This window comes from Phoca vitulina, unplaced genomic scaffold (assembly GCF_004348235.1).
Source record: "Phoca vitulina isolate PV1807 unplaced genomic scaffold, GSC_HSeal_1.0 scaffold10, whole genome shotgun sequence".
Classification (NCBI taxonomy): Eukaryota; Metazoa; Chordata; class Mammalia; order Carnivora; family Phocidae; genus Phoca; species Phoca vitulina.
The window spans coordinates 45394024-45416474 of record NW_022589713.1 but is presented as its reverse complement, the minus strand read 5'-3'; the positions used below and the strand labels follow the sequence as shown (position 1 = coordinate 45416474).

The 22451-nt window shown below is 45.0% G+C and overlaps 1 protein-coding gene across 3 annotated transcripts in view; it reads right to left on the bottom strand.

The window, feature by feature from the left end:
• Window positions 1–22451, bottom strand: part of SCN10A (sodium voltage-gated channel alpha subunit 10) — an 89814-nt gene that overhangs the window by 19609 nt on the left and 47754 nt on the right. For 2 of the 3 annotated variants that reach the window (XM_032409229.1, XM_032409231.1), the window contains 6 exons: window positions 20294–20467; window positions 9510–9869; window positions 7555–8001; window positions 6038–6178; window positions 4251–4374; window positions 3048–3202 (listed from right to left, as the gene is read on the bottom strand). In XM_032409229.1, the coding sequence (XP_032265120.1) occupies window positions 3048–3202; window positions 4251–4374; window positions 6038–6178; window positions 7555–8001; window positions 9510–9869; window positions 20294–20467 (1401 nt within the window). The remainder of the gene's footprint in view (window positions 1–3047; window positions 3203–4250; window positions 4375–6037; window positions 6179–7554; window positions 8002–9509; window positions 9870–20293; window positions 20468–22451) is intronic. The other variant, XM_032409230.1, reaches the window with a different exon arrangement.

Sequence of the window (22451 nt, the reverse complement as noted above, 5' to 3'; positions counted from 1 at the left end):
AGCCCTGGTGCCCAGTGATAAGGAAGGACCCCACCAGCCCTGCCCTCAGCCCCTAGGAGGACTTTGGGAACCAGCTTGCCTGTATCATTTTGTTTTCTCTGCTTAGGGTATGTGTGTGGGGTGGGGCTCAGAAGGACAGTGGAAGAGGCACTGTGACATACAAACCAGGACCCCCTAGAGCCAACGGGGCCTGAAGCCTGGCTCACTCTTTGCAGGGGACCTGAAAGCAAGGGAGAAAGGAAACCTCAAATTGGGGCTTGGAAGCGAACCAAAGGGATCCTAACAGCGACTTGGTTTAAAAATAAAAGCATCAAAAGATGTTCACAGGCAGTTCCCAAAAAATAAAAGTAAGAATTGCCCATGAACCTCTGAAAAAGAATATTCTCTCTCACTGGTAATTAAGGAAATTCAAACGAAAAGACGATACCATTTTTCTCTCATGAGATTGGTGAAGATAGAAAAGAACGAAGGCAAGGCCAGCGTTGCTGTGGCTGTGGGGAGGTCGCTCCTCTCATACCTGACCGGGGGCTCAAAACCAGTCCAGTCTTTTGGGAGACCAATTTGGCAAGAGGACTCAAAGATTTCAGGAACCCAGCAATTCCACCTTCACGAATTTAGCCTAAGGACCCTGGATGTTCTTAGTGCCCCCCCAGATGCCCTTGGAGGGGCCAGGGCAGTTATCCCCCAGCTGCTGCCAGGTTGGCTGCTATCAGCTGGCGGATGCCCCCTTTTCCTGAGGACCTCCCTGAGCTGAGGGGAACTGCCTCCACCTGCAGAAATGCCTAAGAGGTTAAATGCCTGGTCTAGGGGCAGCTGCAGCCAGTGACTGCCCCCTTTGCCTCAAGGTGGGACCGCTCTGTGACACCCTTTATGCTCCATAGCTCCTGCGGCATCAGGCTGAGGTGGACTTTGTGGGAGCTGCGTCTTTTAGCTCCTCTCCTGGTCCTGCCTCCCTCACGGGCTCCACCTCAGAGCACGCTCTCCACAAGCAGCTTGCCCAAGAATCTCTGCTTCGGATTCTGCTTCTAATCGGACCCAAGACAGGAAAGAAGCCAATGTCCTCAAAGGAGTCGAGTCGACACAAGCTATTCAATGCTTATTAGAAGGAAACACCGGCATTATTTACATAAGTGGTGGTGCATTCCCGTAATGGAACGCACTACAGCCACTAAGTCAGATAGTAGGAGTATATTTACTGTGAGAATTTACTGAGAAATTACAGAATGCATAAACGTGGTTTCAGTTTTGTAATATTTATGTATTATATGCATAAGAAAGATGGGAAGGAAGTATACTAAAATGTTTTCAAAGTGAGATTCTCTTTGAGTGATAGGAAAATGGGTGAGATTTTTTCTTTGCATCTTCCCATAATTTCCAAGGTTTTTTTTTTTTTTTTGCACTTTACTTTGTCAGATGAAAACTCATGTTATTTTTTTTTTTAAAGTACTCAAAGTAAAAGCATAAGGAAGACTAAATTTGGTGCCAGCCTGTTCAGTCCCTTGGGGAAGAAGATGGGGAGGTGAGGGCCCAGCAGCTGGTGCAGGATCTGCCCTCCCTGCTGGGAGGGAGGGGAGCAGCTGGGGTGAGTGGAGTAGGGGAACAGAAAGAAAGGAAGGAGCAGGGGAGCATGGAGAAGAGAAATGAGGAAGGAGGCCCATGGGGAAAGACAGGAGAGGAGGAGGTAATGAGGGAAGCACCTTGTCAACAGCAGATGGGACTATTGTCCTCATCAAGGAGGACAGGAAAGAGGGGAGGGGAGGGAGAAATCAGCACCCAGCCCGCTCTTGCCCGACGATGTGGTTGGAACACCAGAGCTGTACAGAGCCGGCTAGGGCCGGGGACAATCGCTGCCCTGTGCCCAGCAGTGGGCCCCTTTGGATGCTGCCACCCCTCCCCCTCCCCCGCGGTGGCAGAGCAGCCCTGTTCCCAGAGATGCTCTTTGCCCTCGGCCCTAGTGCCATTGCCCGCCTGGCCACCCCCCATCCCAGATCATGTGGGCCATACACTGAGCTGTTTGGGCACCCCTCCTGGGAAATCTGGTGTTTAAGTAGGTGGCCAGATATCCAGTAGATTGTTTTTAGGGAGTAAATGACACATGAAGAGCAAAACAAGTGAAAACACTTGGAACCATGAGTCAGGAGTGAGGGTTTCTCGTCTTCCCTTTAACTAATTAGCTGGGACCCCAGGCAGTCCCCTTCATGTCTTTGGGCTGTGCCTTCTTCATTCCATAAGAGACAGACAACTGGGGATGACGAGTCCCTTCCTGTGTCTACAGCTGCCTTGGTCCACTGGGAAGATTAGGGAAGATTGTGCAGGGAGCATAAGCCATGGCGCAATCAGAAGCATCCTTCCTTGTCCTACAAAGCTGACCATTCAGCAAGGGGCCAAGGAAGTGGCTCCTAAGTCAGAATTTCTATGCCTGTAAGGCCTTGTTATTTAAAGTGTGGTCTTTGGAGCTTGTTGGAAATGCTAATTCTCAGGCCCCACCCCAGATCTGATTCAGAATCTGCCTTTTAACAAGCTCCCCAGGTAATTACATTTTGAGAAGTGCTGATGTAATGATTTGCTGTGAGCTTTGAACGAGTAATAGCATTTGCAAGTGGCTTGATAAGACAGAAGGATGGCAGTCTTTGCACTGGGCCTTCAAAGAAGGCCAGTGTTTGGGAGGCCAGGGGGTAGAAAGCCTGGGGCTTTGGGATCAAATGAGGGCAGAGGTAGGTTTTGCTGCTGACAAGCTGGGTAAACGTGGACAACTGCCTCAGGCCCTTTGAGTGTCAGTTTCCCCAGCTATGAAGTGGGAGGCATGCCCTCACTGCTTGAAATACTTGCAGCCAGGTTTAGCAGGTGGGGACACGGGGACTGCAAGAACCTACCCTCCCCTGCTGCTAAGAAGAACCCAGTGTGCTGGCCTGTAGGTCTCCTGCCGGCCATCGGCTGGGGGCTTTCAGGCTAGGACTCAGGGGAGCTCATTGCTCCAGTTCCAGGGCGTTGGATTGTGGGAGACCCAATCTGGAGGGCTTTGGGGCAGGGACCCTGCCTCCCCTTACCAGAGACCCACTGCTGAGCAGGATCATGAAGATGATGAAGCTCTCAAACCAGCTGTGCTCCACAATGCGGTAGCAGGCCTTGCGCACCTGCCAGGCCATGGCCCACGGAAACTTGCTGGCGTCCACTTTACAGCAGGGACAGTGGCGAAGACAGCCTGTGGGGGAGAGGTGACTGATGGTGAGGGATGTCCCCCTGGGGACGGAGGAGCATTTTTGCTCTAGCCCTGTTGGGAAAGCACTCTGCTGGGAAACCCACTTGCCACCCCATAGGAAAGGAAATCTCTGGAATACGAGAGAAGCTGCACCCCTTTCAGGTAGCCTCTTGATCCTGCCCTTTGGGTGTTCCTCCCTACCATTGGTCTCACCCACTCTCAACTCCTCCCCAATTATCGTCCTTCTTGGAGAGGATACAGGTGACCCCTGTCCTATGCCCACCCATTTCTGGAAGCCTGACAAGCCGTGGGGCCTGGGCCTAGTGCTGTCTGAGGGGCTATGCCCTGAGTCTGCTCACTTGAGAGGCCACCGCATGGCTGGGATGGGGCCTGGGTCCAGTCTAGCCCCGGGTTGTGTGGAACTGGAAACTCAAGGAAGTGTTGTTGCTTTTTAATGTATAGATTTTTCAGTATTGAAGCCACAATGACTTTCATAGTGTGAACTCTATGTATATCCCCTTATTGCAGGCAGATCTAGTGAGAACACAATGTGCCTCTCTATTCTAAACATGGAGGGAAAACAGACTAAGATGTATTTTCTGCTTTTAGGACAAGATGAGGTGAGTTCAGGGTGCTATGGCCGTGGACATCTGTTCTGCCTTTCAGAGCTACACCAAAGACTGAGGGACACAGATATGGCCTGGCCCTCCTCTGCATCCTTTATGTCCCCAAACAAGAGTGTTTACCTTTATCCCGTTCAGCCTCGAGAGGCCTGGTTTTTAAGTCCGAGGTGTTTTCGAGGGTGAGGAGGAAGGCCCAACACTGGTGGCCGCGTCTGACATGGCCCCACTAGGCTGCTGGGAGCATGGTGTTTGTGTCTGATGCTGGCCCCTCCGGCTTAGGGAGGAGGCAGCAAGGGACCCTGTGTGTCTGTCTCCTGTGGACCCCAGGCCAGGGCCCTGGACACACAGGTGCCCGGATGAGAGCTTGTTGAGCGGGATTCTGGCCCGAATGAAGGTCAGCATGGGGAGGGCTTTGGTTGCTGCTTTACCTTCTGTGAAGCAGTCATCTGGTTCTTCAAGGTCATCTGCCAGCTCAGGGATCTTCCTCAGGATCTCCTCGGGATCCAGGCAGTCCACTGTGCTGCCTTCTGAGGAGCTTGTCTCGTCCCGTCCCTGCAGGGCAGAAGCCCAGGGCCGTGAACTCGGCTCTCTGAGGGCCCCAGTGAGTCTGCACACGGTCTGTACAGGTCTGCCCGGCCAAGGGCTCCGAGATGCAGGGAGAGCCCGTTGGGGCCAGACCCCCCCCACCCCCCTGCAGTGATCCTTGTGTGTTTGGTGCCTTGCCAGCTGAGGCCCAGAACAGTGATGTTCTCTACGGAGCCCCAGAGGTTTAGCTATGTGAGGCTTTAAACCTCCAGGCCCCTGATGGAGTGCTGGCGAGGGCCCGAGACACCGTAATTACCCCCATAAAGACTCGTGGCATTCACTGGGCCTGAATATTTAATCACGGAGCAATGCTGCAGGAGCCCTGCTGCCCTCCTGGCAGCTCCAGCCCTGTAATGTCTCCAGATGAATTCAATTAGGAGTTGAAGCTGCTCTCATATTAGTAAACCTGATAGCTCAGCTAATGGACCCAAATGGTGGGGTGGGTCCCCATCTGTCACTGTCAGGCCCTTCTCTGCCTGGCCAGGGTCGTGGACAAAAATATACAAAACAAAACCAAAACCAAACCAGTACCCAGCAGCTGCGTACTGAAAACACAGAGTAGAGACAACTAGCCAGGGGAATCCTGAGAATGCTCTGAAGGAAACACGATGTCCATGTGTAGAAGGTGGCAATCCTCGCCCAGCAGGAACCAAGTGGTTTCTGTTCACCCTGGGGTCCCCTAACCCCTTCTCAGCCCACCCTCTCCTTTCACCCTGCTGTGGTCATCCCTGCCCAGGGGCACACAGCCAGTGGCTGACATTCCTCAAGCTGAAGGGCGTGATAACTTGGGACATGAATGATGTCTTCCTTATCTTTGCCCGGCCTGGTGCCTGTCACGGCGTCAGCTCTCAGAGGCTAGGTGTCAAGCTCAATTCCTGACTTTAATGCCGTGGTATTAATGACACTAAATCTTTCTCGATGCCTCTTCCCTGTAGCTTGTTTTCTTCAAAGATTTGTGATGAAACCACCAAGTTTCCTTTTACCTCTTGTGAGACACTCCTAAACCCCAATTTTGCTTCCTGCCCAGTCTGTATAAGGCTATCAGTACACTACTCATTACAGACTGCCTCTCCAGAGCACCAGAATGTTTTTGGCTGGAAAAAAGGATGTGGACAAAAGAGAGTGGGGGCGGGGGGAGTCACAGGGAAGACTTCCTCACCGCCGAGCGACTCTGACTTTCATTTGCTGGCTCAGAAATATACTTTCTCTGCACATTGTCTTTTGTTCCCTTGTTTCTTGGCTGTCATATTATGGGCACTTATTCCATCTCAGGCAAGAACAGAACACTTGACAAGCAGCATCTCATTTAAGCTTCAAAAGAATCCTACCAGGTAGGCATTACCATTCAGTTTCAGAGACGAAGACAAGGAGACTCAGAGAGGTGGAGGATCTCGTCCTCATAACCCCTTACCCCCCAACTTGTGGAACCACCTTCTTTCCACTGAAATTGTGCTGACCAGCCCAGAGGTTAGGACGGACCTTAACACTACTCATGATGAGACGTGAGGTTGTGTGGTTGACTGCATTCTGAAACATCACTTCCCGAGCAGCCCCATCCTCCAGCCCCTACCATCGCACCGGTCAGTGTCTGGCAGGCTGTTCAACCTGTCTTGGAAGCTCACATACCTACCTCTGCAGGGGCCTGGGCAGCAGCATCGTCTTTCCATTTCTCACCCGCGTGGGAAGCCAGGGCCTCAGAGGACATTCCAGAGCCTGGGCTCCTGGGTGCCAGGTGGCCCTCACACCTCCCGACTTGCTGCAGCTGCTCCTGCTAGTGAGAAAGGGTCCCATCTGGGCACCTGTGCCCACCCTCAGCTGACTGCTTCTCAGTCTGAAGACATCTTGCCCCTCATAGTCTGCCAGAGCTAAGGACCTAATCTTTGCAACATACGTACATGCATGCATACACATACGCTTGTGGGAAGTGAGCCTGGAGTCTCTATAACCAGATCTGTTTAACTCTTGGCTCCATTCCTTACAAGCTATGTGGCTTTAGGTAAATAAATTCAACCTGATCTCCATTTTTCCCACCTGCAAAATTGAGAAGGCAAGATCTACTTTATTCAGTGATTTTGACAACTAAATATATGAATGCTTGTAAGACACTTGGCATGAAGTGCTTGGCTCAATAGATGTTAGCCATGACCATTATTACTTGTCCAGAGGTCAGAGCGGTAGCAAACTTGGCCATCTGAAGTCCCCCAAGAACCCCAAAGTAACTGAAAATGCCTCTGAGTGGAGACAGTCATCACAAAGTTCATGTCCTTTATTCTGGGGATGGTGACGCCCTGCCCTCGGCTGTCACCCATACAAAGGCATGTAAAATATGGCAGCTGATAATAGCAGCTGCTGGGACACAAGAGAAGTGACAGCTGCAGGGGGAGAAGGCTGTGGTAGAGCTACAGACTCAAAGCACAGCTGTCTGAAGTCACTTAGTGGCCTGGCCAGCAGCCCTGCCTGTCTCCAGACCCCCCGGGGACCCCTGCCTTCCCATACTGTGCAGAAGTGCATGCCCTGAGGCACCAAGAAGAGATCAATGAGGGTTGATATATCAGCTTAAGGTAGTAGGGAACTGTGCGAAGTATTTAAAAATATGTATATTACCAAAAGGCTTAAATGTGCTTTAAATTCTTTGGTGCCAAAAAGAACAAGTGTCATTTCCCTGTGACATCCTTTGTTAGGAAAAGCTGGATAAATGAGTCACCTAATGAGCAGGACTCCCTAGGCTTTTGAGGAAGATCAGATAAATCTCATTCTTGGACAACATCTGTTCTTAGAGGAGTCTTGTTAGTTCTTAGAGGAGTCTCGTTAGCATCTTAGGCACAGAGCCCGAGTTGGGTGAAGTAAGCGGGGCAGTTGTGTGAAAGACAATCCCAAGAATGTCAAAATGGCCTGGGACTAAGGTGCTGTCCCTGCTCTCTGCTTGCCTGGGAATTCTGACCTTTTTTTCCAGGCCCTACTCAAATGCCACCTCCCCCAGAAAGTTTGGCATGGTATTTGCTCCCTGACATCAAGTGCTCCTGTGCTTGGCTTGCCTGGGGCTCATCAAGGTTGTGCCAGTCCTGATGTTGGAAAACCTCCTTATTCTAATTTCCCTTCTGCCCCTGTCACTCCAGCCCTGAGGCTATCCCATGGGAGGACTCTCACCTGCCCTTGAGGGATCACTTCCTGCTGGGAGCTCCGAGCATCCTCTTCACCATCCTCCTCCAGGTCATCAAGGTCAGATTCGCCTTCGGCAATGGGCACAGAGACCCATATGTTAGGATTGGTGATGAAGTCATTGTGGTCCTCCCTGGGGCCTCTGGATACTGGAAGACCTCCGGGGCTCCCCACAGCTGCACCAGCAGCAATGTGGTTCTCAGCTTTGGAGCTGGAGAGTGGGAGCTTCACCACCAGCTGGGGTTCTGTCTTGGGCCAGGGCAGCAGGCAAGGCCTGGTGAAGAAGCTGCAAATGGCCTTCCTGGTATGATGGCCAAAAGCCTGGATCCGTGCCAGGGCGACCTGCAGGTTGTTCACCTCCCCATCTTCATCTGGAGCTGCAAGGTTGTCGGCGCTGAAGGAGTTCAGCAACAGGGCAATGAACAGGTTGAGCACCTGGAGAGAAGGAGTGGAAGCAAAGATGGCTCGACCAATGAACTGACTCCCTCCATAGTCTGCCAGGTTGGCAGATGGAGGGCAGGACCGCCACACCTGGGCCTCTCCCTGCCCACCCAATGTGCTTTCCCTCTTGGGGGAATGGACATTTTGAGAACCACTGAGGGGAGTCTTGGGGATGTCCCAAGTGACCTGCCTCATGTGGACAAGGTTTGGAAACACATTTTCTGCCATAGAGAAGGATCACCCCTGCCGAACCAAGGACATTCAGGGATAATGGAGAGGAACATGTATGGGTCTGCCCTGGGACCACTGTCATCTGCCAAAGCCCTGGGTTATTTTCCTCACTCTGGGATCCTGGGCAACCTCCTTGCTGTTTCCAACTTCATATTCTTCCCCCATGAGCAGGGAGTGGGGACTCCCTCCCTTCTGGAATGGTTGTGAAGAGGAAACTACCTGAGGGCTGTAAAAGTGCTCAGAAAGGGAAACTTCCTGCCTGAGGGTTAGGAGACCCTGTAGCTCTGCAGGCATGCTGAGCTCAGCCTGGAAAAAAGATCTTCTGTCAACCCCCTAACTCGGGAATGGGGGGGAAAGGCATCTCTGGCTCCATGACCTGGGTGGGAAAGACTGAAAAGTCTGAATTTGTTATTTCATCTCTCCTGGTTTAGCTTTCTTGTGTCTGTAAAACTCTTACAGGAAAAGAATCCAAGTTGGTTGACTTTCAGGGCAGTAAGAAAAGGGCTTCTGAGGGTCCATATGTCCCCCTACAGTAACCAGCACTGGTACAGCAAGGGTGCCCAGAACCACAGTGGGTGGGGGTAAGCTGAGGGCAAGAGGCCAGCTAGGATAGAGAAGGGGTGCTGGGCCAATTGGGCTCCCCCAAATGTGGGAGTGGATTTTGTTATTGACATTGTGGCATTGGATGTTGTCCATGACCCAGCTTCTCTCTTTCATCTTGTCCCATCGTGCCCACCATCCTGCTCATAGCTAGGACCTGTGTCACTTAGAGAAATCAGTCAGCTCTCATGACCTTAGAGAAAAATATCTTCTGAGACCCCCTAGAGTGGGGAAGGAAATTTTTCTTCAACAACTAACAGCTAACATTTACTGAATTCCTGCTGTGGCCTAGGCAATTTGCATATGTCATCTCCTGTAATTTAATATCCTGGGTAAGCCTATGAGCAAGCATTATTTTCTTGATTTTAAGGAAATTAAAGCTGGAGGAGATTGTCTCTTGTGCTAGGTCTTCCAGCCTTACTAGTGGTAGAGCTGGGATTCTAAACAGGTCTTTCCACCCCTCTCCTATGTGCTCATGCCAGCAAGTCAGGTAACCTCCCAAGGGACAGTTCTTAGAACATGCCCCACATGACTTTGCAAAGTTTGAAGACTTACAGTCCAGGAGGCATGATGGGGGCATAAAAATGTGCAACCTCAAAGCTTTTTAGAATAACCCAGAACTCTCTTCCATGGCCCCCAAGACAGTGCCCTCAGGGGGGCGCAGCACTTACCACCAGGTTCCCTAGCACCATCACTGTCAAGAAAAGGATGAGGCATATGGATTTCTGGCCAACTTCCATGCAGGCCCACATGTTCTCGATCCACTCTCCACACAGGATCCGGAAGACGATGAGGAAGGAGTGGAAGAAGTCATGCATGTGCCATCGCGGCCATTCTTCATTGGGTGCGGAGATATTATGCCGGTTGTCCCGGTAATTATCCCCGAGTAGCTGCTTGCCCACCAGAGCGAAGACAAAGACAATGATGGCCAGGATGATGGTGAGGTTCCCCAGTGCCCCCACCGAGTTCCCGATGATCTTGATGAGTGTGTTTAAGGTTGGCCAGGACTTGGCCAGCTTGAAGACCCGCAGCTGCAGAGAAACAGAGACTGTCAGGTCCTGGCTGCAGTTCTCATCACCTTTCATCTCCAGTCTTGACCTGAAACCAAGGGTCATGGAGGAGCACAAGGCAGCTCATTTCATTAAGATGGGGGTGCTCCCAGGAAGCTGCTTTTTGAGACCTTTCTGTCATCAGTTACTCAAAGATATGACCAGCCTTCTATGGGTCCTCATGTACCAACATGCTTCAGCAACTGTGGCAGTCAGGAGTTTTATAGTGGGGTGGTGGTCTTGCCTTATGTATTCTATTCTGTAGCCACAGACTTCCTGAATATTGGCCTATTCTATGGGGGTATGATGGAACTCACAAATAAATGAGAATGACCTGCTTTTGACCAGAAGTAAGCTTAGCCTTCTGCAGGGAGATCAGGACCCACCGTATTTGAGAGGTATTGGTGAATCATATCTTAGGGCATTTCTCACCTTGGGGCTATGGACAGCTTCTGCTGCCACCACCAGCTCTGAAATGGCAAGTATATGATTTCATGGACCCAGCATTCACATGTTTGTTTAGTTGGCCAACCAAACTACTCACGTCATTGAATGTCACCCACGCATATGCCTGGCTCTGTGTGAACCTGTAGGGTGTATGGAGAGAGATGTGTGGGCTCCTGCCCTCATGGAACTAATGACTTAGTTATGAAGAATAGGCAAAGATCCAAAGAGCCTTCATTATAAACCCGACGTGCTAAGTCCCACAAGGGAGCATAAACACTATGCATATAAATGTGTAGACAGTTAAAAAAATACACTTGTGTGGTTCTTTAATTTATTAGAAAGAAATATCTGGGTTCTGCTGTCATGAGTATTTATGGAGAACCTAGCAGGAGTGTGGCTCTGGCCTAGGGGTTAAGATGCAATGCTGAACAGAACAGAGCAACAGTAGGTTTAGAAGTCACAGAGCAGTAAGCCCCAAGGGAGGTTTAATGCTCTTATACAGGAAGTTCCATTCCCACTTCTCTTTGTGGTGGTGGGGGAGGGGGAATGCAATGGTCTATGTTCACTTTAGACCCAACCTGGAAGTTATTCTCCTCATACTGGTAGCAGAGCCTAAAACACCAGTTTCGTAGACTAAACATAGAGGCAGCACATAAGCCCAAACAAACACTGAGCATTGGAAACTAGATGGAGCTGTTTTGTGGAGGGTATTGGGATAATGCCAAGTTTCCTTAGCAACATCATTGCTACAGGTTTCCACTCTCACAGTAAACTCTGGACAAGTACAAAGGCAGACACTGGAATAGGGCCCTTGTGGGGCACGACTGGGGACAGTGAGGGACACAAGGGCATGCTTACTGGCCATAAGCAAAGGACTGGGCATTGACTCTTGTCTTAATCGAATCGAAGTTTCCACTGGTTCCTTAGTTAGTTGGGGTGGGGGTGGAGAGTTTAGAAATTAATATTAGAGTCCTGTTAGGTAGCAATTTGTTGTCCATAATTAAGCTTAGGTTAAACTGCAAGCAAGTTGTGTGTAATTGTCATTAGAGGGCATGAATCGAATGGTCCTCTATGAATTCTTTTATTGTCTTTACAGAAGCCAAGAGAACAAGATCCCTTTACTTGCTGTTCTAGAGATATCTGGGCTTGGGGGCCCCTAGTGTTAGCTATCAGTCAACACACAGTTACAGAGTGCCTGCCGAGAGCTGTCTGGCTCTTGTTGGTGCCTAGAGTGAGTGGTCCAGGAGAGCAGCCCCACATGTGTCCATGATTCCTGAGAATCTCACCTCCACCCCTGTGCAATTGCTTTCTCTACACTTTGCCCAGCTTAGCATTACATCAAAATGACTTTCTTTTTTTTTTAAAGATTTTATTTATTTATTTGAGAGAGAGTGAGTGAGAGAGAGAGAGAGAGCACAAGCTGGGGAGAGAGGCAGAGGGAGAGGGAGAAGCAGACTCCCTGCTGAGCAGGGAGCCCGATTCAGGGCTGGATCCCAGGACCTTGGGATCATGACCTGAGCCAAAGGCAGGTGCTTAATCGACTGAGTCACCCAGGTGCACCTCAAAAAGAATTTCTTTATAATATCACATAAGATTTATAAATTGTTGCCTTTAAATGCTGCTGAATATTGCTTCACATTTAATTAACCATTTCTGTAGTTAATCTCATAATACAAAAACTTCTATTTAGAGGGGAAAAGACTGGAAGGAAATAAACCAAGTTGGTAACATGGACATATTTGTATGGAAATATATCCAAATATCTCGAATCTTAGAGTTGAACTTTCTTTATATTTTCAACTTACTTTAATTAAGATGCTTTACTTTTAGAATAGAATGAAAAGTAAGTCTAAAGGTAAGTCGTTCCTCTCCTGGGGAGGTCACCACTTGGTGATGAAGTGGGCCTTATGACAAATATCAATAGGGTAATATGGTAGACTATACTGGACCCCCTTGGGTTTTCCTTTCCATCAAAAAGTTATTAAAAATGCTGGATAGGGGTGACTGGGTTGCTCAGTCAGTTAACTGTCTGCTTTTGGCTCAGGTCATGTTCCCAGGGTCCTGGAATTGAGCCCCGCATCAAGCTCCCTGCTCAGCAGGGAGTCTGCTTCTCCCCCTCCTTTTGCCCCTCCCCCTCTGCTTATGCTCTGTCTTTAGTTTTCTCTCTATCAAATAAATACATAAAGTCTTTAAAAATGCTGGATAATAAAATCTAAGGTGCATTGATGATCTATCAATAAAGTAAGTAAATTCTTTAGCCAAAAATTAAATAAATATGGGAATTCAGATATATAAACAGATTGTTGAAGCTAGCATTTTCTCTGAAGACATTTGCTAAACCAAGTGAATCTAGCATAGGTTTTAATGGTCTCATGAAGCATGGAGAGCAGGAAACTTATCCCAGGGCCTGTCTAAGGTAAAAGGTCTAACAGGAATTTCTCCCCCCTTTAAGACTAGATCCCAAAGAGCTCTAACTTCCATGTAAAGACAAACCAGAAATAAACCCAGGAGAATGCCAGGAAAATTAAATGTCTGGTCCAGGTAGAGGGTGGGAAACTGACACCAAGAATTTGGACCCCAAAGTGGTGCTCACACAGGATTTTGGCTAGAATTCACACTACTAAGTTATTTCAACCTGAGAATTTAATTTAGAGCAAACCTACAAAGTGCCTTACCAAAGTGAATGCAAATACTTTCTGAAGAAACCAGCCTGCATCCCAGGTCTCAAAGCACCCCCACCCAAAGGTTTCTATGAATTGCAGTAAAACAAACAAATACATAATAATGAGGCATCACGAGGGATTGAGATCCAGGATGTGTATGTGGAAACTGCCATTCAATTTCCTTAGGTAATAAAATTATTAGCCAGAGATAACAGTATAATTAGATATAATATGCTTAGAGAAATAAAACACAAACTGGAAGATATGTGAAGAGAACAAGAAACTATAAATAATAACAAGTTTTGAAAAATAACTAAATAGAATTTCTAGAAATGAAAAATATAACACAACATTAAAAAACTCTATGGAGGAGTTTCACATGAGATGTGATACAGTTTAGGAAAGAATTAATGAATTGAAGATATATCGGAAGAAATTATCCAGGAGGTAGCCAGAAAGACATAGATGGAAAATATCACAAAGGCACAAGAACACAGAGAATAGAGTGGGAGAGTTTAATATACATCTAATAAATTCCAAGAGAAGAAAAAAAGTGGTGTGGAGGCTAGATTTGCCCATAGAATGTCTAGGGACTTTCTGGAACTGAAGAAAATCACAAATCTGTAGATTCAAGAAATCAAAGAATTCTAAACATTATAAATGAAAAAATAAATAAACCCATACCTAGACACATGCTAATGAGATTACAGAACAGCAAAGACAAAGAGAAGATTTTAAAAGCATCCAGAGAGAAAGGAACAACAGTTAAATTGAAAGCTGATTGCTCATCAGCAACAATAGAGGCTTGAACACTGTGGAATAAATAATATCTTCAATGAACTGAGATAAAGTAACTATCATCTATCAACTTCCTTTACATTCATTAGAAATTGTTCTTAAAGACAAAGGCAAACTAAATGGCAAATTTCAGATAAATGAAACTGAGAGAGGTTCCTGCCAGAAGACACCCACTTAAAGAAATTGTAAAAAATCTACTTCAGGCAGAGGGAAAGTATCACATGCAAGAATGTAAAAAAAGCAAGGATGTGCTAAGCATGAGGGTGAATCTAAATAAGCATTGAGTGGATACAACAATTAAGTCTCATGGGGCATGGCAGAGACTGACTATATGGTCACCATTCTCTTCTGCTCCTCTCAGACACAAAGGAAGACTGTTTTCCACCTTTAATTGCAAATAGTTGAGGTCATGTTATTGGATTCTGGCTAATGGAGTGCAGATGGAGACAGAAGTAGTGTATGCTACTTTCAGGCATAGCCATAAAACACCAATGCACTTTCTCATCCCCTCCCATGGCCACTGTAGAGGTCACCCATTGAAGATGGTGACATCATATCATCCTGAATCCCTGAGTCACTCCATGGAGCAGACACTCCAGGAGAACTTCCCAACCAGCACTGAATATGTTGTGAAACAGAAACCTCTATTATGTCAACTCACAGATGTAGAAATTGTCACAGTAACTAGTTGTACTTATCTTGAGTAATGTAGAAACTGGTACATTGAAAAGAGCTGTCGCCATTCCAAGACATCAAATGTGTGGCACTGGCTTAGTGGTCATGTTGTGGACAACAAGAAAACTGATATAAGAAGGCTCAGAAAGTGCTGATCTGTGTTGCACTGGCAGAACTATTGCCTGTGATAATTCTGGGGCTGATCATGAGCCTCATGAGCCAGTAGCCCTAGGGGAAGGGTTTATAAAACAGAACCTTAGTATTGTGGGTCAGATGTAGATGGTTACATCTGTCAAGCTGTTACAAGAAAGAGATGAGCTTGGAGAATATTTGGCTGATTAATAAGAAATAAAAGGAAATAGAATCCAGAAATTTAGAGCCTTGAAGTTTTAGGAAAGTATACTGTTTTAGATCCCAATCAGTTAAGCAATAGGATTAAGTCTTTAAGTATTGAAGACCAGTTAAATTTTTCAATTGAAATGAAGCAAATCTTAGCAAAGATTCTCTAAATGCCCTAGCCACCATTTGAGAGCCACCAGTTTAAAGAGAAAGGCATGGGGATAAGAAAGCAAAGAAAAAAAGAGGAACTGAGAACTTTGTCACAGACCACAGAAAGGTCTGAAGCCACCTAAGTTTTGAAGGAATTGCATTGCAAAAGAAACCATGAGCCCTGATTGAAAAAGCCTTTGACTGTTTAAAGCTGAAGACAAGCCTTGGCCATGTTTCCACAAGCAGGAGGCAAGCTTTGAAGATTATACAGACCTTCCTTGGATGTGGCAATGTCACTTCTTGAAAGAGTCCCACCTGGAGCTGACTGGCTTGCACCAGAAGATGGCATGAGTGAGAAATAAACCTTGACTTGGTTAAGCTATGGAGTTTTGGGGATTATTTGTACAACAGCTAGAATTATTTATCATCGATTAAGTCACATAGCTTTTTTTAAACAAGATAAAATTAAAATGCTTAGCACAGTAGTAAGTTGGGAATTATTTATGATTGATTAAATCATATAGCTTTTTAAAAGCAAGATAAAATTAAAATGCTTAGCACAGTAGTAAGTTGGGAAGGGATAACTGGAGTGAAAAGTGGTCTTGGAAAGTAAAGGTCTTAGCTAACTTTTGACTTTAATTAAATAATCCCTAAGGTAACCACTCAAAGAATAAAAACAGAGAGGTTTGCAAACCAATAAAGGAGAAAAATGGAACAGGAAAAATAAACAGTCCAAAATAAACCAGGAATTGAGGAAGAGAGGGGGAGCCTGGGTAACTCAGTTGGTTAAGCATCTGCCTTCAGCTCATTTCATGATTCCAGGGTCTTGGGACCAAGCCCAGCAGGGAGCCTGCTTCTCCCTCTCCCTCTGTCTCCCCCACCACCACCGCTCATGCTCTCTCTCTCTCTAAATAAATAAATAAATAAAATCTTAAAAAAATAATTGAAGAAGAGAGTACAAAAATACTAGGACAGATGAAGCAAATAGAACCCCCAAAATATAATGATAGACACAAATCCAAACATATCAGTATTCACAATAAAGTAAGTGGGCTAAATGTTTTGGTTAAAAGACAAAGATTGGATTGTCAGAAGTAAATAAGAATCCAAAATCTGACTGTATGCTATTTACAAGACTCATACAAAAATCCTAAAGGTATACAAAGGTCACAAGAAAAAGGATGGGTAAAGATACATCATGCAAATTCTATATCAAAAGAAAACAGGGTTATTTAATTAATAGGAGGCAGATGAGATTTTTTTTAAGGCAAAAAGCAGTTTTAGGGAGAAAGAAGGTCAATTCTTACTGATAAAAGTTTCACTTTACAGGAAAGATATAACAACTTAAAATATGTATGCATTTAATAACACAGCCTCAAGATAGAACCATAAGGAGAAACAGACCATGCCATAATCATAGTGGGAGATATTTTTATACACTACCATCTCAGTAATTGCTAGAACAGGCAGACAAAAATAATCAGGGATTTAGAATATTTGGACCACACAATGAACTTTCTTTACCCAATGGATATATGCAGAGTATTTTACTGTACAACTGCAGAAGACACCTTTTCAAGTGAATAAGGAACATTTTCAACATGCTGGGCCAAAAGAACATTACAATAAATTTCAAAACATTAAACATGCAGTGTATGTTCTCTGACTATAATACAATTAAGATAGAACTCGATGGCATAAAGATAACCAGAAATTAAAAACCATGCTTCTAATTAACCTTTGAGTCAAAGAAGAAATCAAATTTGAAATTAGAAAATATTTAGACCCAAACAATAAGGAAAATTCTACATATTAAAGCAGTTCTTAGAAGGAAAAGAAGTCTTCAATGAATATATTGGAAAGGAAAATAGGTTGAAAATTCCATCTTAAGAAGTTAGAAAAGCGTAAAATATGTAGGACGGAGGATATAATTAAGAAAAGATGCAGGATTGCTTCAAATAGAAAACATCAATGAAGGAGAGGAGACCAATGAGCTAAAAGTTGGTTCTTTGAAAAGACTAATTAAATTGAGGACCTTTGGCAAGGCTAATAAGAACAAACGAGAGAAAACACAAATCAGCATTTTTAAAGAAAGAAAAGGGTAACATAAGTGCAGGTGATATAGACCCTTAAAATATAATGGCATAGCATACACGACTTTATGCCAAAAAACTTGAAAATTTAAATAAGGGAAATTTTTAGAAAAATATAACTTACCAAAACCAATTTGAGAAACAGAAAACCTGACTAGTTCCACAGCCAGTAAGAAAAATAAGTCAGTCATGAAAAATCTTGACCTCAAATAGCCTCATTGGTGAATTCTACTAACCCTATAAGGAATAAGTAATTCTAATCTTACCCAAAGACTGGGTGTAGAGGAAGAGGACTACTTCTCACCTCTTTTTATGGAAATTAGCACAACCTTGATACCAGATGCAAACACCTGGCAAGTGCAACATAGGAAGGAAAATTACAAGCCAAATATTACTCATCAATACAGATGAAAAAATTTTAACCAAATTATAAGCAAACTGAATCTTCCATTGTATAAAAAAATGTATCATAATCAAGTTGGGTTCATCTGAGGAAGGCAAAGTTGATTTAACAGTAGAAAATCAATTAATGTAATTCACCACTTCAATGCATTAAAGGACAAAAATCATTTGATTATCTTAATACATGCAGGACAATTGTCTGATAAAATTAAACATCCATTCATGATGAATATTCTTAACAAAAGAGAACTTCCTAAACCGATAAGGTTTCTTTTTTATCTTAAAAAAAAATATTAGACTCGGTGAAATATTGAAAGCACTCTCTTTGAGATCAGGAAAACATCAGCAAGAATGTCTGCTATTAACACTTCCTTTCAACAGTATACTGGACATCCTAATCATCACAATAGTGTAGTTAAAAGAACCAAATGTTATAAGCATTAGAAAAAAAGAAACAAAACTCACTATTTGCATATGATATGATTGTGTTAAAAAATTTAAGAGATTATATGGATAAATCAGAATTAATAAGAAATTTCTGGATACAAAAGTACTAAGTAGCAAAATGTTAGCAAAAAAAAAAAAAACACTCAGAAAAGGACATTTAAAAAGAGATTTCATTTATAATAGCATAATGAACTAGGGAATATTTAGGAATAAATCTAACAAAAGATGGAGAAAATTCCTTATGGAAAAAATTATAAAACTTTAGGGAGAGATTATACAACTATTGAAAGATTAAAAAAATGGAAAGTGTGTGTTTTCATAGGTCAGAAGACTACATAATGTAAAGGTTGCATTTCTTCCCAAATTGATGTATAAATTATTACAGTCCCAATAGAAAGAACAACAGTTTGTGTGTATGTGGGGGATGTAACTTGGCAAGTTGATTCTAAAATGAATATATGGAGGTACAGGGGCCAAGATATTCTTAAGAAGTAAAACAAGATGGGTTACTTGCCTTACAGACACAGATACCCTCAAAGTAATTGCAGTACTTAAGACATGTGGTATAGCTACAAGGACAGACCAGTGGATGCATGGAGCCAGGATTTCAACAGTGGGAAGTTAGGCAATGTACTTTGAGAGGGAGCAAAAAGCAAGAAAGAAGACACAGAATTTTCATTTCTTCCTTCTTTCCTTTTTTTCCTCCTTTCTTTCCTTCTTTCTTTCAGTCAGCAAGTGTTTATTGAGTTCCTACTATGTGCTGGGCTTTGGGATAGAATGGTAGACAGAGGGAATATTTGGCTTCAGTATTTGCTAGGGTTTTGCCAAATGCAAAAATGTGAAGGGCTAGAGCCAAAAGGTGGTTGAGTTTCTTTCAAGGGTATAGTAATACTGATGGAGCATGGTATCTTAGTCAGGTAATGAGAAATGGGGAGATGGTGGAGGAGGAGGACTAAAGGCCCCCAGGAAAGCATGGGGTTAGTGGCCGTAGTTAGGGAATGGTGAGATGAGCAGCATGTCAGGATCAGGAAGGTGGGGGTAGAGGGGCAGGTGCCTGGAGAATTCTGTAGGCCTAGGCTATGGAGTAAACCTGCCTATTTGTGGTTGTTTGAGAATACAGGCTTCATGGAATTGGCAAAAGAAGCATGTAGACTTGAAAACACCAAGCGTGTATTTCTCCAAGTGTGCCAAAAATGTTCATATTTTAGTAGGAAACTGACTTCAGGCCCTCCCAGGGCATAGGGAGTATGGAATCCTGCTCCCTCAAAGTTTGTGCATGGGTGTCTTACACGGACCATCAACTGGTGGCCTGCCTCTTGACATCGTTTTCTAGATATTTAGAGAAATCTGTCCTTCTAAAAATGTCCTTCTAAAAATCTGTCCTTCTAAAAATCTGTCCTTCTAAAACACTAAAAAAAGTGTTTTAATTCCTATCTTCTCAAGTTTCCAGGTTACAGGTAAAGGGCCCTGTAAGCCCACTATGCCTTTCTCTCCATAGGACAATGAAAGACATCATCTCAGACAGATGTCACTAACTGGTGGTCCATGACACAAATGTGTCCCAGGACGTGCTTCATTTTGGCTTTTAGAGTGCCTTTTTAAAAACTGGATTAGTAGCCAGTATTAGAATCTGGATTTCTTCTTTCTCATGAAAAGTTGCAAACTATGACAATGATGGATAGGGCCACCTCTTTGGCATAAGTCACCCTGGCTCCTATGTAAATGCCTCTCTCTGGAGTCATGCTCTGTGTTGGGTCTGCCTACCTGTGTACGTGGGACAAATATCCAGTGCCAAGATCTCTTGCTTGGCCAGCTTTATGTCATCACCTGCTTGATTCCTGCAGGCCTTTGAGTTTGCCACCCCACTGCAGGTAAACCAAGTCGGGGAGCTCAGTGCTGCTTTGCTGGCTCCCACAGGCCCCAAGCAGACTTTCTGGCCTAGAAGTAGACCTGATGAGATTGCTGGGCATTCTCTCCTTCACTCTGTCCTCTCTTTCCAAAGCTGGACACTGGACCCTATTTGGCACTGAGAGAATACTGAGGATGGTCATTAGCCCACGCTAACAAGCCATGCCATGTTATGTCAAGGGCTTAGCACTGTGCCTGACACATTGTCAGTGCTCAAGAAACAGTAGCTGCTATGATTATCATTGTTATTGTTATTTGATAAGAGAACAGGAGGGTGCAGATGAAGGGGCCCAGCCCCAGAAATGAGAAGGCATGCCCCCACTTTGAGTAAGTAGAAAGGGTCAAGTCTCCAGCTTCCTGCACAGGGACAGGAGAGGAAGAGTTTGCTGGTTGGTAAGGTCCCCAAAGGACAGTATCTGTTCTGAGGGGTGTGGCTCCCTGAATGTGGAAGGAGTTTCCCCAAGTTGCCAAGACAGAACATTACCAAGCGGAATGTCCGCAGCACTGACAGGCTCCCCTTCTTGGCCGCACCCAGCTCTATCAGGCTCACAGTGACAATGATGCTGTCAAAGATGTTCCATCTCTTCTGGAAGTAATAGTAGGGGTCGAAGGCAATGATTTTGAAGACCATTTCAGCAGTAAAAAACACAGTAAAGACCTGTGGTTGGAAATAAGGATCCATCTCAGCAGGGTCTGTGGGGTCAGGGGGTAATAACAAATAGGGCAACGGGGAAATGTCTAGTTTAAAAATAAAATAACAAATAATTTGATTTTGTTTTTATTCATGTTCTATATACTCTGTGGGCTCTTGAAGGACTGGGGATGGGAACACTCAGCGTGACAGCATAGAGAAATCTCTGGACCAGTGCTTAGGTGACATGCATTAGAACCCATGCTTCAGTGTTTTCATAAGAATGGTGGTAGAGATGGATAATCATTAGGATAATAATTATTATGTAATTATCTAAATGAGAAGTCAATCTGGTTCAGTTGTTTAAAGCCTTGGATTGTAGGGCAACACAGACCCAGATAAAAATCCAACTTAGCCATGTCCGAGCTTGTGAAAGCAGACACAGGTCAATTTCCTCATCTGTATAAAATGAGATAATGCATATGCAATTCTCAGCAAAGGTCCTGGCCAATAGTAACTCATTAATAAATAATAGCTGTTAAACTAGAACAATAATAATAAATTCTAAGATTCTTTCAGCTCTGAGTGTCTTTAGTTTGTCTTAAACAGGACAGGATTCTGACACTGAGAGAGGTCAAGCCCAGGCTCAGGTCATGGGAAAAGTAGCAGGGAAGGGAGACAAGTAAGGAAGAAGGGTTGGGTGCTATTCTCCTTTGCTCTTAGCAAAGCCTCTCGCCAGCTTGGGAAACAGAGGTGGTTGCATCCCCTTTACACAAAAGGAAAGGCTGGGAGTTTAAGTGATCTGCCTAATACCACAGACTGCAACTGTGTAATTCAAAGAGCATGCACAGAGTGCCCTTTGTAGACAAGCGAGGCATGGGAGGGTAGCGCTGAGGTCCCGTGTCCTACTGAGACCTGGGTCAACTGGCTCCATCGTCATGGGCTGTACCATCTTGGGCAGGATACTCAATCTCTCTTAGTCTCAGTGCCCTCTTTGGGGCTGTGAGGGTGGTGATAGCCTCATAGCAATGTTGTGTCATAAAGATAACACTTACAAAGCACCAAACTCTGCCTGCCTTTCTTGCTTTCTTTTTAAAACATGGAACCATGCTCTGTCCCAACAGTAAAGGCCTTTTTCCTTTCTTGTTACAACTTCTCCAGCTATAAAATGAGAGTGTGGGCTTTGAGGTCTCTTCCATAAGACCCTCTGTGGTCTATGCTGACTTCTTGGAAATAAGCTCTTCCTTCTCTTTCCACTTCCCCTCTTCATATCAACTTTAAATAGAACGCGGCCTCTCAGCCCAGGTGCTGCCAAAGCATAAGGCATGCTATGCTGGTTCCATAGTGTCCCAGGACCTGCTGGAATCCTCTTCACATCACTGGATTCTGGGAGAACAGGAGGTTTCTAGGGAAGAGTAGTCACATTTCCCCTGAGACCCTTCCTTCTACCTAAGTTTATAGCCTATGAGGAGTTGGAAGAGAGGGACGATCCTGGCAGACCAAACAGTCCACCTCTAGTGGGGTGGACTCTGCAGGGGACATGGAGGCAGGATCCCAACCTTGTTCGCTTCTGTTTACCATGTAGTGAAGTCCAGTATGGGTTTTATCTTATTAAAAGCAAATAATACTAAAAAGAAATAATGGAGGACAACTTAAAGTAGCATACTGTCCAAACCAGATACAAAAGAAAAGTTCTGACTCCCTGGTGCTTTTGTTACAACAGCAACATTTCCATGTTCCCTCCCTCCCATTGTCTTCCCCGCCCCACCCCCACTCTGTCTGCCCTTAAATGACATCGTTGAAAAACCATCACCATTGTGTTTTGCAGTCATAAAAGCAATAGAACTAGGAGGAAACTCTGCAAGTCCGTAGGCTGTCTTTAGATGGGGAAGTGACATTTATCCTAATTTCAACATAGAGGCAGCTGAGATCCAGAGAATTCAAGGGCCTGACCTAAGTTCTCTAAAGAGGGAACTAGCTGCCCTTCAGTCAGGACTCTCTAGGTCCATTT